The sequence below is a fragment of the Peromyscus eremicus genome, chromosome 4 (genome assembly GCF_949786415.1).
Source record: "Peromyscus eremicus chromosome 4, PerEre_H2_v1, whole genome shotgun sequence".
In the NCBI taxonomy this organism is placed as follows: Eukaryota; Metazoa; Chordata; class Mammalia; order Rodentia; family Cricetidae; genus Peromyscus; species Peromyscus eremicus.
This window is the reverse complement of record NC_081419.1, coordinates 3,265,319-3,281,047: the sequence shown is the minus strand read 5'-3', so window position 1 is coordinate 3,281,047 and position 15,729 is coordinate 3,265,319. Positions and strand designations below refer to the sequence as shown.

The following is a 15,729-nucleotide window of genomic DNA, read 5'->3' as shown; positions in this document are numbered from 1 at the left end:
TGATCCTCAATTGTATAAGGAAGCTAGCTGAGGATAAGCCAGGCCAAGGGCCAGCCAGGAAGAGCATCCTCCATGGTTCCTGCTGTAGTTTACTGGCTGTGAAGTGAGTTCCTTGGTCAGAGGAACTGCTGTGTGGAATAGTAAGTGCCTTCAAGTTCCTGCCTCCACTTTCCTCAGTAGTAATGGAGTCCTAAGCAGAATAAAGCCTTCCCTGCCCTAAGCTGTTTCTGGTCAGTGTTCTATCACAGCAACAGATCCCTGGGGCTCCCTGGCCAGCCAGTTTAGGCAAGTCAGTGAGTTCCAGGCTCAGCGCACGCGCGTGTGTGTGTGTGTGTGTGTGTGTGTGTGCGCGCGCGCACACGCGCACACACGCACACACACACACACACACCTCTCTCTCTCTCTCTCTCTCTCTCTCTCTCTCTCTCTCTCTCTCTCAAGAAATTATTGAAAATTCACAAAGTGGGTAATGCACCTCAGGAGGCTGGTGGAGTTGACCCTGTCCTTCCCAGACTGCTTCTGCACTGCTGTAAAAGCGACAGCTATCAGACAGAAAACCTGCATCCGTTTCAATTAGCCTGACTGAGTCCACCCAGGGGCTCCACCAAGCTGTGTCCCCTCCTAAGCGCTGGCTGTGGGCCTGTCCACTAAGAAAGGCATCCTGGATGACAACACTCACAAATGAAACTGCTAGGCTCAGCCCTCAAAGAGCTTACCGTCACCTACCAACTGACCTCTGCCTGACCTTCCCAAATTTCTCTCCTGGAAGCCAGTCCAGGCCCTCAAAGGCCCTGGAATCTTCTCTCTTCTACTAACAGTGCAACTGGACTTCACACTTCATCAAACACACAAGCAAGCAAGCCACAGATGGGTCCTGAATGAAAATCAACACAAAAGACTTTTGTTTCTCCTTTCATTCCTTCAGAAGTGATTTCTGTTTTTGTTTCCACATGCTATGCTAAGCAATCACTCTCCCCTGAGCTACATCCCTAGCCCCTTCCCTGGGGGAATTCGTATTGCATGTCTATTCTGCTTGTCTACCAGACTCCTTGCATGGTTCTGGGAACACCCAGCAAAGAACAAGATGGGTGTGGTGCCTCCCCTCTGGGATTTACAGGTTACCCTAAAAACAAGACAGGGTTTCCACAGGAAAGGCTCAGTGCTGTACCATAAAACAACCCCAGACCTACCAGCCCCAGAATGCAAAAATCAGAAAGCACACTTTCAAAGAAGTGGAGCCTAGAGGATCACACGTTCAAGGCCATCCTGAACTAAAGGCCAGCCAGGGCCCCATGAGACCCTGTCTCAAATGTGCACATGCAAGATGGATGTGGCAGGATTGGAGAGATGGCTCAGTGGTTAAGAGCACTGGCTGCTCTTTCAGAGGTTCTGAGTTCAATTCCCAGCATCCACATGGTGGCTCACAACCAACTATAATAGGACCTGATGCCCCCTTCTGGTATGCAGGTATACATGCAGAGCACTCATACAAAATATAAATAAATAAAATAAAATAAATGGATGTGGCAGATGACCATCACAGTAACTTAAAGCCATGGAGTAACTTGAGTCCTTGGAGCAACGACAACAACAAAAACCTTGTTTTTTATTTTAATTTTATTTTATTCCTAGACAGGATCTCACCATGTAGCCCTGGAATTCACAGAGATCAGCCTGCCTCTGCTTTCAAATGCTGGAATTAAAGGGGTACACCACCACATCAAGCCTAAAAACTTTCTTTGAAAAATAAAACATTAGGCCTTATGGTGGTAGTACCCGCCTTTAATCCCAGCACTCAGGAGGCAGAAGCAGGCAGATCTCTGTGAGTTCGAGGCAAGCCTGGCCTACAGAGTGAGATCCAGGACAGCCAGAGCTACTGAGAAACCCTGTCTCAGAAAACCAAAAGAAAAAAAAAAAAACATAGATAGATAGACAGACAGACAGATAGATTAAAAATAAAACATTAAACTAAGTGTAGTAGTACAACGCCTTTAATCCCAGCACTAGGGAGGCAGAGGATCTCTGAGTTCAAGGCCAGACAGGTCTACAAAGCAAGTTCCAAGACAGTCAGGGCTATTACACCAAGAAACTCTGTCTGGAAAAAAACAAAAATAAATAAATAAGTAAACATTAAAGATGTTAGAAAAGTAGGAAGAAGAGGGGGGGAGGAGGGAGGGGAGAAGGAGGAGAGGGGAAGGGAGGGAGGGAGGGACAGAGGCAGCAACAGCATCTTGCTCTGCTGGCCTTTCCCAACTCAAATACTTGGAATCTTTGTTATTCCCAGTATCACCAGGGAAAAGCAAAATCATGGCCAGCTCTTCTATGCAGATGCCATGAGCCCTCCCCTAGTTCTTGTCAGCGAATCTGCAGGTTCAACCAACTCCTAATGGAAAATACTGCTCTTATACTGAATGTCTACAGACTCCTCCTCGTCATTATCACCTGGGCAATACACTGAGTACAGCAGCCATCGTACAGCAAATGCACTGTCTGGGGTATTATGCCACCCAGTGACGATGTGGCACACAGGGGAGAAAGCGGGTATGGTGGCACACACTTAGATCCCAGCTACTCTAGAGGCTGGGGGAGAAAGCTCACTCGGCGGATGCCTGGGCAACACAGCAAGAACCCATCTCCAAAAGCACAGAAAAACAAGAGGAGAAGGCAATGTATATAGTTAAATATAAATACAGCATCATTTTATGCGAGGGACTTGAGCATCTGTGGACCTCTTAACTCCAGGCACAGGAGTTCCTGGGATCAAACTCCTACTGGGACCACAGAGGACTTTACACAAAGCAGCCTTCTGCCACAAACAAGTGAAAATCATCAATGCCTGAAGTGAAAAGCCTGGTGACAGGAGGCTGGAGTCCTCAGAAAGGGACTTCAGGACAAGTCAGTTGCTCATGTCTGAGCATAACAAGTGACAAAGTCTACACTGACTACAGCAGGGACAGCGCTGATGCCAATTATTTTCTGCCCAAGTCGAGAGAGCTTGTCACCCTTCTGCAGAACAATTATCTATAGGTGCATCCGAGTCAGAAGCGCAGCTCTTTCCCCGAATCAGCATGGGGAAAGTGCTGCTCACAGCGATTTGACAGCGTTTCATCAAATTAATCTTTGAATGTGTTAGTCTAACAATTACGCCAACTACCATGTAATACTCCAACTGACTTTACAAAAATGAGGAAAACTCCCCACAAGAAAATGAGTAGTCATTAGACATGCACGAGACCTCTCTATGGTCAACAGCACACAAAGTCCACCACATAATGGGGTGTCAAAGCCTTTTCCCATGTCCTTCCATTCTCAGCCACAGCACAGAAAGCTGACCCGGGCAAGATACCCATTCCCCTTCACACATTACTGCACGCACTGCTTTAAATTCCTCGGATAAAATGATGAATGGCGAATGTTTTGGCAATTAAAATCTCTTTTCATTTACAGAAGCAAGAAAAACATAATTAATGATTGGCCTCTTGCATGTTAACAGCTGGAAATGAGAATACTGCTTTCTGTCTTGAGGCTATTTCTTTCGTTTATTGGAGAAATATACATAAGGCACTCTGACCCTGACTTTCTTCTTGTCTTTCTGGTTTTATGAATCTCAAAATCCTCTTTCCCTAAGTAAGGTGTGGAAGAAATAAGTAACAGCAAGATTAGACGCTATGTCCTTCTATAGAAGTCAAGTCTCCTGCAGCCTAGCCATAGAACATTTGTACAATTCAGAGCCAATCCATAAACAGCCTGAGCAGAATTCATCAGTTGATTAGTAATGTCTGCCCTGGAAGGAGCAAAAGTTCAAAGACCCACATACCATGTATTTTGTCTTCCCTGCCTTTTGAAACCATGGGAATGCATGCACACTAAATAGGTTAAAAAAAAAAAAAGTATAAATAAAATGTCACATTAATTTCTAAGATGTGGCCAAAAGAAAGAAATGTTTTCTAAGTTGAAAACTTAACCATCAAGTTTCAGGGAAAACAACAACAACTACCACACTCAAACTATAATCCTTCTAGGAGCTATGACAAAGCCAGTTCATGGGACTTCAGCTTGCATGGCTCTAACACAAGAAGCTGAACTCTTCTGCTGGTGACACAGGGGACTAGTGAGAGAACACTGTGGCTTTATAAGCATATCACCACATGTCAGGGCCATGCCTAAAACCTCCAAAGCTCCCAACACTGGCTATAGGATTTTAAAGTTTATGACAAGCTTCCATAAATATTTTAACCTGTAGCATCTTAAGGCAAGAGTTCCACACACATGATATTTGTTTCTTTTAATACACTTTTTCCCCTCCTTGGGACAAAGGGCCAGGACTTGTTTCCACAGCCAAAAAATCTGACTCCTTAGGTTATAAAAGTAGCGCTGTTCAAATGGAAATTGCCATCACTTCAATGTGAGACCAGTCACCTCAGATAGCAGTCTCTGTCACCCAGCCCAAACTGTCCCACTGGAAAGCTCTCATCACTCGGGCAACAGGACTTCCTCATCCGAACAGGGTTTTCTGGGAGTCAAATTGAGCCACACATCTGCTGACCAGCTTCTACCCACTTACCAGGCACACCCCCAGGAAAACCAGGAAGCTTCCACAGGGCAGTCTAGAAAGCAGGAGGCCCTGGCCCCAGCAACTGCCACTGTTCCTGCCTGGTGTCTTCTGCTCTGGTTGGGAATGTTGTTAAAGTGGGTGTTGTCACCTCCCACCAATCTTCATTGGTGAGAGGGTTTGTCCTTACCATGGTAATGATCCCTTAAGAGGTGGAACCTAATAAGAGGTCAACTGGAGACATGTCCTCAGAAGTGACTGGGGGACACCAGCCCTCTGACGTCCTTCCTGTCTGACAAGGAGATCTGTCCCTACATACTCACCTACTGCTATGGTACTCTCTGCTATGAAGTCCTCACCAGGATCAAGCCAATGAGCACCTTGACCCGGCATCTCTAAAACCAAGGCCTAAATAAACCCTCTTATTTATAGTTAGTCTACCTCAGGTTCTTCATTACAGTAACAAAAACAGACTAATAACACTCTTCTTTCAGGAAACAGTCTTCTCCATTACCAAGGAGAATCACTCCAATGAGCCAAGCTCCGACTCGCACCCATTGATCCAACGAACCTCTGCAAGGACCCCATCACACAGGGCCTGGCACAGTCACTGGGAGCTCTCTAGGCATAAGGATGCAGAACTCTGCAGCTGCTAGGCCATCCTTTCTCCCACCACGAGAGTCTCAGGGCAACAACAGCAAGCAAGCCCTGAGACGCACGTGAGTGACACAGCCAAGCACGCCTTGACCCTCATGAGCTCAGCTTCAAACCAGGGAGTTCCTGACCATTTCATTGACCATTTTTGATGCACTGAAGTTTCCTCCAACTCCAGGGTGGGTTTCTACACCTGGTACCACAGAATTTGGAGGAAAGGTCTTAAAAGCCAAATCAGTATATTCAGAGTCCAAGTTCTTTTAGTCCCCAGTGACAATCATCTTTGTGAATCTCCAACTCACTTCAAACCGAATACTCAAAGAAGCCCGCCAGAGAAATTCAAAGAAAAAAAATCACACAGCAGAAAAACTATCAAGGCTTGCCGGGCAGTGGTGGCGCACGCCTTTAATCCCAGCACTCGGGAGGCAGAGCCAGGCGGATCTCTGTGAGTTCGAGGCCAGCCTGGTCTCCAAAGCGAGTTCCAGGAAAGGCGCAAAGCTACACAGAGAAACCCTGTCTCGAAAAACCAAAAAAAAAAAAAAAAAAAAAAAAAAAACTATCAAGGCTCATCTGTCGCCAAGACCCAAGAGGGAGAGGCCAGGAGGGAGAGGGCGAAGGGCGGGCCTGGGGGAGCACAGCCATTCACCATCAGCAGGTCTCAGGAGCTATCGAGTGTGCTGAGAAAGGCTTCCAAACCTGACCGAAAGTATGTGCCAGCTTCCCGTCAGCAGGAAAACACACACACACAGCAGACACACAAAAGGAACTCACAGGGAAGCAAACAGCTTCTGGGTTTGTGAGCCTGGTGGTTCCTGTCATTTTAGACTACTGTTTAGTTCTCCTCTTCCAGCTTTCCCAGGGCCACGTCATGGACCTGCTTGCTCAATGACATCACAAAAGTCACACTGTGTAGCACATGTTAAAATGGGTTTAGGAGAAAGTGGAGCATAATCTAATCCGTTACAGAGAAAAGACAATGCAAGACCGTAAAAAAATCTGAGTGGCTAAGCCTTCCTTCCCATCGCCAGTCTAAACTTGTAACAGTCAGGACCTCCTGGTAAACTGAGGGAAGCTAGGACAGATGCACCTTCCTCAGGCAAAACTGCACACACCACAGCACACTGTATGTAACACCACAACACAGTGTATGTAACACACTACAGCACACTACATGTAACACACCACAACACACTTCATGTATCATCCAGGGTTCCATAATCTGCTCTCCACACCCAATCTCCAGGCTAAGCACCGCTGATCTAGGATTCCTTTTCAAATGTCATTACTTGAGCATCATTATCAACTCCAAAGGCTTCAAAGGGATGAAACATCACTTATAGGAAACCCTAAAATTCCAACTCTGCAGCCCATGCAGACTCCAAGATGCAGAAGAGAACCTGCTCTCTTGTTCTGCATTGCTGGGAGAAACACGGGGTTTTGCTCTGTCGGCTCCATCTACAGCACCCCCTTACCTTGTTGGACCATTTGTACGCTTGCAGCAGCTGGCTGTAGAGGGGAGTTTTGTCCTGCACAGGATCCAGGCTTAACAGCCCGCTGTTGTGAAGAGGGTGGTTCTCGGACGGCTTGCCTACCAGATTGCTCAGACGTTCCAGCTCACTAAAAGTAAAGAGAGACACTACATAAACCTGAGTCCGCTTCACTCCATCAAGGCCAAGCACACTGCTCAAGGCTGGATGCCATCAGAAGTCTCTTAACAAGAGGTCTGGAAAAAGGCTTAGGGCTAAGAAGAGAATGCCTGAGAGTTTTCATTTCAAACAGACCTTTCAAAACCAGTCACGGTGGCCCATCTCTTTGATCCCAGCACTGGGGAGGCAGAGGCAGGTGGATCCATGAGAATTTGAGGCCAGCCTGGTCTAGATAGGGAGTTCCAGAGCCAATTAGGGCTACACAGTGGGACAAACAAAACGAAACAAAATATAGCCGTCTCATGCCATTCCAGAGGGAAAAGAAAGCTACGGGTACAGAGAAACAGTAAGTTTCCCAGAAATTAGGATTTAACAACTCAGATTCGTCCACAGCGGGGAGGAGATGTTCTGTGACCTTGCAGTGTGGTATAACACTGCCTCTCATTCAGGATTTTCGGACCCACGTGCAGCTCACTCCATTTGGCAGAGCAGCAAGGACCTGAATAAACCATGATTATTTATCATTTCACATTGGGATAGATTTGTGCACGGTGCTTTACAGATGGCAAAGCTTTAGCAAGACAAAGAGATAAACAACTGGAATGGGAAGACACCATTGAGAGGCTGTGTCAAACAAACACACTTCAGTCCAGCAGGGAAACTAGGGAGAAGCTTGGGAAAGCGAGCCGACAGTGAAAGCACACACCCTGGGAGTGGAGTCTGAGGAGCTGCCCCAGCTGCCAACAAGCCTCTGTGAACCACTCCCATGCAGCATCCAGTCCAGACTCTTCAGCCCCCCCCCCTTTTTTTTTCTTTCATGCTTCTTTTTACTTTATTGGTTGGTAGAAAGGATTTTAACACTACAAATATTTCATAAGCTGCAGCTCCAAGATTGCAAAAAAGTCAAAGCCAAATGTGGCCTTGGGCTTTAGAGCTGACATTCAAGTCACTGTAACAGAAGTGGCTGTCCCTTATATCCTGAAGACTCCTCAAGAAAGGCATGTTCAGGACTGTTTAGAGCCACAGCACTTGAAGAGATCCACTGTTCCTTCCAATGCTTGTACACGGTAACAGAAGAATCCAGGACTTACTGGCATCGTCTGAGAAGGCAACATAAAATGGCTTCAATGCTGGCCCTGAATCTGCCGACACAAAGCCATGGCCTGCTGCTCCCTCTGCCTTTCTCCAAGGTAGATGATGCAGCTCTTCCTGGGGCTGCAGCACTGACCACTCAGATAGTCTCCACCACTGGATGGTTCCTGCTGTCGGCAGTAGTTCAGCCCCCTTCTTATTGGCACTGCTCTACATTTAATAAGTCAGAGGAATGTCCACATTGCTAAAGTTTCTAAAGTGAAAAGGGCTGGAACCTCCCATTAGAAAAGCAGAGGAAAGAACCTGAAATGGAAGTATGTGTGTGATGGTGGTGATGGGTGGGAGCATGTCACCCTCAAGCAGGGCAAGGATTACCTGTTGGGGACACTGCAATCAAAATGTGTGCAGGTGGGATTTAAGACGGGGTGTGGAATACAGGGGAGGGAAGGCACTCACTACTTCACTACCACTTGCTCCTCCATCCTGCCAGACCAAACTGGAGGGTGCAGGGAGTCCTGGGGGGTTAGCTAAGTAGTGAAGAACCTGTCTGAACCAGGCACTGTGGAGGGACATGAGATGGGAGAAAGAAAGCCCAGTCTATCCAGAAATTCTGACTAGCTCACCAAATGCTGTTCCTGTTAAGGTCAATTTCAGAAGTAAAAGGCCAAAATCCAGCCGGGCGGTGGTGGCACACACCTTTAATCCCAGCACTTGGGAGGCAGAGGCAGGCGGATCTCTGAGTTCCAGGCCAACCTGGGCTACAGAGTGAGTTCCAGGAAGGAGCAAAGCTACACAGAGAAACCCTGTCTCGAAAAACAAAAAACAAAACAAACAAACAAAAAGGCCAAAGTCCTTCCATTCCAACCTTCTAAGACAAGAAGAGAATACAAGTTCAGGCAAACAAGAAGTACCTACTTCTGGGCGTGGTGATGCACACCTTTGGTCCCTGCACTCAGGAGGCAGAGGCATGCAGATTTCTGTGACTTTAAGGCCAGCCTGGTCTACAGATCCAGTGGAGGACAGGCAAGGATATACAAAGAAACCCTGTCTTGAGGGGGTGGACCGGAGTTCCTATTATGTACCAGGCATCTGACGAATGTCCTCTCAGTTAATTCTTTTCTCTGTGTAGCCCTGGCTGTCCTGGAACCATCTCTGTAGACCAGGCTGGCCTCAAACTCGCAGAGATCCTCCTGCCTCTGCCTCCCAGTGCTGGGATTAAAGGCGTGCGCCACCACCGCCCAGCTCAGTCAATTCTTAACATACTAATGAAGTAAAAGGGAGTCTTGTAAGAACAAAAGTAAGTGTGTAATCACTAGGACCACAAATTAAGAATTATTAGGGGCTAAGCTGCTCCTACGTGATTTTCCCATTGTAGTGGACTGAGTCCTCTGAAACTGTGAACCTAAATAAATCCTTCCTCTTAAAAAAAAAAAAAAAAGAAAGAAAGAAAGAAAGAAAGAGGAAAAGAAAAGAAAAAAGATAGGCATGAAGAATCAGCCTAGTTAACAAACGTGACATGAGGTCTCTGTTGAGAAAGAGCTGAAAAAAAGGAATGGAGGTGAGTGCAGGGCTGAGGAGAAATGGAAAGAGGCAAAAGGTAAAGGAGGTAGTGTTTGAGGGTGACGTGAGGTAGGACTGATCAATTCCGAGCTGTGAGGACGGGAATTGGTGCTCATCGGATCGACGGGTACTCAACTGAGCCTGAGACAGCGGTAATAGGTATGTCCAGATGTGCTGGTGCCCAAGGGCCTACAGGTAAGAAACCTGGTAAGATCGGCGAAGTGGGAGTTCCTGCGAAGAGCTCATTTCCTCGTCAGAATAAGACCGCCACAGCGGGGACCAAGGACCGCAGAAGTCACCCAGGACCAAATGGCCAACAGAAGGAATACTAGGTAACGGGAGGGGGGACAAGGTGTCCCTGAGGGGCTGGCAGGGACCTGGAGACGAGCGAAAAGAAACAGCGGACTGAGGACAAGAGAGAGCGGCCCGTGACTGGGAAGACTGGCGTGGGATCCCGGTGGGATAGGTGCCAGGAGGGTCCTCGACACTGATTCCTTCAGCCACTACCTACTTGAGGTCCCGGTTGACCGAATGCAAGTTGTCCTGGAAGTGCGCGATGAAGGCCTTCTCGCGGCCCTCCAGCGTCTCCTTGTTGCGCATGCCATCCTTAAGGCAGTCGAACACCCTACTCACGCTGGAGCGCAGCGCCTGGATGGCATTGATGGCCTGTGAAAATGCCTCCAGGTTCACCCCAACGCTCAGCACGTCCGCCATGTTGCAGCCGCCTCAGCCGGCTTTCGGGAGCCTGCAGCCTGAGCGGCGCGTGGCACTTTCTGATGACGTTGTCCTGGGAGGCTTCTGGGATGTGTAGTTTGAGACATGGCCGACGGTCCTGGGAACTCCATTGTACAACTTGGAAATTTGCGCCGGTCCGATTAAATGAGAGGGTTGGCGGCTAAAGTGTGATCTCCGTGTGGGGAAGTCAGGTTGCCCTCGCCTTTTGGTTGATGGTGAATGACAAAGAAATACAAAAGTTCACCGCGTATCGCCAAAACTTGAACAGTCACAAAGGAAAGAATTTCTCAGAACAATAAAATGTCCCCAGAGTACATGAATAAAATGAGTCCATAATCATATATAAAGGGGAAGAACTCTCTTACCTACAGTAGAATGCCAACACAAAAATGAAGATGGAATGATATTAGGAAACTTCCACTTGGCAGCCATTGAAATAACTGATTCAGATATGAATCAATTGATGCTAAAAACCGGCAAGATATTCTACACAGTCTCAAAGCGTTTTTCTCTAAGAAACTTGACAGGAAGGAGAAAACAGCCGGGTTACATGAGACCCTTTGTCCAAAAGAAAAGTAATAATAGTAATAGAAATAACGGCTTATGCCCAAAAGAATTGAAAGCATGGTCTAAATGAGATGTTTGTACTTCCGTATTCATAGCAACCTCATTCACAATAGTTAAGTACCAAAGGAGCCAGGTGTCCACCAACATGTGAGCAGATAAACAAAATATGATTACATATGATAGAAAGTATATATACTGTGAGACTGGAACAGGAACAATATACCTTGCAAGTTAATGTGATACCAAAACAGGAAAAATGTACCTTGCAGGTTAAGGGTTATGTATGCAGTTAAAACAGTAAATAAATAAATTGCTAGCCAGACGTGGTGATGCACGCTTTTAATCCTAGCACTCAGGAGGCAAAGGCAGACGGATCTCTGAGTTCAAGGCCAGCCTGGTTTACAAATGAGTTCCGGGACAGCCAGAGGTACACGAGAAATTCTGTCTCAAAAAAAAAAAAAAAAGAAAAGAAAAGAATAAGTTCCTGTTTATCCTGGGTTAAGTCCTCGCAAGTTAAGGTTTTTTTGGTTTTTTGTTTGTTTGTTTGTTTGTTTTTGTTTTGTTTTGTTTTGGTTTTTTTGGTTTTTGGCTTTTGGGTTTTTTGGTTTTTCGAGACAGGGTTTCTCTGTGTAGCTTTGCACCTTTCCTGGAACTCACTCTGTAGATCAGGCTGGCCTCGAACTCACAGAGATCCGCCTGGCTCTGCCTCCCGAGTGCTGGGATTAAAGGCGTGTGCCACCACCACCCGGCCATGACGAATATTCTTACCTTTGTTCTCTCTCCTATAAAAAAGAACCTCAAGAGGCCAGCAGGGGCTGCTCTCTCAAATCCCGATTTAGGGTGAGACAGCCAGCTGGTCAGTCCCAGGAGCACCTCCAAAATATAGATTCCTTTAATTGGATAACAGTGGATTTGGTCCTTTCTACTCATGATTCTCAGGTTTAACGTTACCTTTTTTCTAAAGGAAGGAGAAAATTCTGACACATAATAATCAGATGATTTCTGAGTAACACCTGTAGACTCATTATTCATTTTGCTGGTGAGGCATGATGATACACACATGTAATCCCAGCCCTTGAGAGGAGATGTGAAGATTAGGACCTCAGGTCAGCATAGGCTACAGCATGAGTACTGTCCAAAAAATAAGCCATGTTTGGGGCCTGGAGAGATGGGTTCGTGGTTAAGTGCTCTTGAAGAGGATGTGGGTTTGATTCCCAGCACTCACATGAAAGTCCACAATCACCTGTAACTTCAGTCCTAAGGGATTCGTTGCCCTCTTCTGGCTTCAAGGTCACAGCACACATGGTGCATGAACATACATGAAAGCAAAATGCCTGTACACATGCAAAATGCTATCACATTTGCCAGTGATAATTTCACAGATGGAACTGGAACAATAAACTATAGGAAGCAAAAGGGTACAAAAATACTAATGCTGTAAGAGTCTGTTCCTAGGAAGTATTGAAGTAGTCAAAAATCACAAAGGAAAAAATGAAATTGCAGCTTCCAGGGGCCAGTTTCTAGTGATGTCCACATGCCTAAAGACACCTAGCATAGACATTGTAGGAAGAAGAGAAAATTTGGGACGTAAACAAAATATTATCCAGATCTGGCCCAGCAGTTTAAGGGATCTTACTTATTTTTCTGCCGTGTCTACTATGGACAGGTTCTGGCCTGAGAGGAGCCAAGTACATGCAGTTTGGATTCGAGAAGATGAGAAGGAAGGAAGGAGTTCATAATCCTGGCCTTCATTGTATCTTTGTGTTGATGAGTGGGGAGAGCCCTCTGGGATTTCTAGAACAAAAAGAACCAGTAGTAGCAGGGCTGTAGCTCAGTGGTAGAGTGCTTGTCCGATACATGTGAGGCTCTGCCTACCATCTCCAGTCCCAGGAACAGATTCAGACAGTCACAGGGAAAGTGCAGGGAGGAAGGCTTTGGCCTACTGTCTCAGGAACATTGAAGAAAAGAGACTTGGAAAAGTCTCTAGGGATGGAGGATGGGGAACGCTTAGATAGCAATGTAAATGGTTATATAGCACTGTAAATGGACTGAATGCCACAGAACCAGAATCTTGTAAGATAAGAAAATATCTCGGGAGCTGGAGAGATGGCTCGGCAGTTAAAGGCACTTGTTGCTCTTGCAAAGGACCTGGGTTTGGTTCCTAGCACCCACTCAGTGGCTCACAACCATCTGTAACCCCAGTTCTAGGAGTTCTGATTTCCTTGGGCACCCAACACACAGTGATGCACACACATACACGCAGGCAAAACACACACATAAAGTTTTTTTAAAATAAACAAATGAATTTTAAAGCATTAAAGAAAATATTTCAGAACATTTTTTTCAAACTTAGTAATATAAAAGATAACTCAGCAGGTAAAAATAGCCTGAATTCAATCTCCAGGCCACACACAGTAGAAAAGGAGAAACAATTCCAACAAGTTGTCCTCTGACCTACACACATACACTTACAAACACACAATAATAATGTGCTAATAATAATACTACATTTTTTAAATGGGGAGAAAATTGCTAGACTTCACAAACAGCAGCTTACCCAGGGGGTTGAAGTCAACATGACCAGGGGCAGAATACATTTCTAACTTCCTGATACCGTGTACTGAAAAGAGACAATGAGACTTCTGCTCTGTTCCTACCCGCCAGGATGCAAACCCTGAATGTAATGAGGTCATATAAATTGAAAACCAACCTTAGACTGAAAGACTTGCAACAGAATGATTGACCTGTCAGAGTTTTTAAAAATAATAATAGTATTGCGCTAACAAGAACTAAAGGTGGAGGAGCTGTTCTAGGCCATGCACTGCTTTCAGGACTTGACAACCAAATGCACTTTGCTCATCTGATTGACACAGCTGAAGAAATCTGAGGAAGATCTTTGAAGGTCTGTGAGCATTTTGTCCATGATAATTTAATGACATTGTTCATTATATCATGGTTACAGAAGAAGATGTCCTTGTTTGGGGACAATACATCTACAGGGAAGTGATGAAAGACCACCACTGCATCTACATGAAAAAGGAAATGTTTGTTTGGAGGGAGGAAGATAAGCAAATGTGGCAAAATGGCAGTAGTCCTGCGCATGAAGATTCTTTCTAATATTTTTTTTCTTTGCAATGGTGAGTTTGAATCAATGTCATTATCTGTTGTTTTAAGTGATGTCATGATTTTAAGAGCAGGAAAAGTAAAAGCACAGTCCAGATGATAAGAAAACTCTTCTATTCTGCCAGGCTGTACTAACAGAATGGCATTATGTATCACTCCTCCATCCCCACTTCTCCTCAGTCCGACTGCAGCACCTCAACTCTAATCCACTGGTTCTAAAATGTTAGAGATAAATTCTAGGGACACCACTTGAAGCCATTCTGGAGAGATGGCTGTGATGTTAAGAGCACTGGCTGTTCTTACAGAGGACCCAGGTTTGGTTCCTAGTACCCACGTGACAGTTCACAGCCACCCATAACTCCAATTTCAAAGAATCCAACACCCTCTTCCATCCTCCGTGGGCACCAGACACACACACAATGTGCATACATAAAGCACTTATACACATAAGATAAAAAGAAACAACTTTTTCAAAGACAAATTCTGGACAAAAATCTGGTTCCCAGTGTTGCTTTGCCAGAGACAAACAACTCTTAAACACTATTTAAATGAATTCACAGAGCTACATGAAGGAAAAGCATTCTGTTGACTTGGGTCTCTACACTAGTCATTTCCTGGCATCAACCTCACCTTCACAGTGCTTCCAATTATAGCTTTTCTTAAGGCTGGAGCGGGTTTGTGAGGACATCAGCTGGGGCGATGGCGCAGTGGGTAAGAACACTTGCTGTGCAGCCATGAGGACCTGATTTGAATCCTCAGTGCCCACGTAAAAAGCCAGGCACAGACACACGTAAGCCTCTAACTCCAGGGCTGTGGGGTTGGAGCTAGGAGAATGACTGAGACTTGCTGGCTACTAGCCTATCAGCAAATTCATAGGTGCACACCACCATACATATATGTTTACATACGCCACACGCATGCATATGCCACATACACATAAAAATATTTAATTTCAAGCTGTAGAATCTTATCTCAGTTATGTCTCCTTCTGAACCTTGATTAGTTTGTTTTCTGTTTGTCGTTTTTGTCTTTGTTGATTTGTTTGAGACATGGTCTCACTATGATCCTGGCTGGCCTTGAACTATGTAGACCATGCTGCCCTTGAACTCACAGAAATCTGCCTGCCTCTGCTTCCCAAGTGCTGGGGTTTATGTTATCTTAAAACAGGTAATAAAACTAATTTCCATAAAATAGCCATGTGCTTTAATAACTATCTATGAAGGTAAAATAACTATCAGATCTGGGAGACTGAAGCAGGGGGAATCTCCTGAAGTTTGAGGCCAGCCTGGACTAAAATGTGAAATCTTGTCTCAAAAAATGAAAAGTTTTGAAATAACACTGGTATATAATGAAGACACTGAAAACATAGCCATTAGGAGAAGGTGCCTGTGACTCACCACGGGGAGTTCTTTATGAAGAACCACAAAAGGGTTAACAGTGAGTCTGTTTGTTCTCAAGATTTCTAATGGCATAACCCTGCTGTTCCTACATTGTCAATTAACTGTGTCCCATGGTTCTCTATTGAGGTAGACCTCTCATCAACTTTGGGATATAGAGTTTTTTATGGTGTTTGTACAATATATTTTACAAACATAAAAGGAAAGGAAAGGAAGTGTCTAGACTTGTCTTGGTTTGGCAAGGCTGGAGACCCTAAATTCTAGCTTTATGTGCTTACTTTTTAGGGGTCCCTTGAGGTTTAGAAGATGTGGCCAGGCACGGTGGCTTCTGCCTACAACCGTAACACATGGGGAGCTCTGGCAATAGAACTGTTGTGACTTCAAGGCCAGCCTGGACTATATA

At 45.5% G+C, this 15,729-nt stretch overlaps 1 protein-coding gene across 1 annotated transcript in view; it reads right to left on the bottom strand.

Moving 5' to 3' along the window:
* Positions 1-10,265, bottom strand: part of Med27 (mediator complex subunit 27) — a 186,486-nt gene extending 176,221 nt beyond the window's left edge. Inside the window, exons 1-2 of the mRNA XM_059259930.1 lie at positions 10,016-10,265; positions 6,679-6,823 (exon numbers count right to left, since the gene is read on the bottom strand). Coding sequence (XP_059115913.1) covers positions 6,679-6,823; positions 10,016-10,218 — 348 coding nt within the window. The 5' untranslated portion in view covers positions 10,219-10,265. The remainder of the gene's footprint in view (positions 1-6,678; positions 6,824-10,015) is intronic.
* Positions 10,266-15,729: the final 5,464 nt, after the last annotated feature.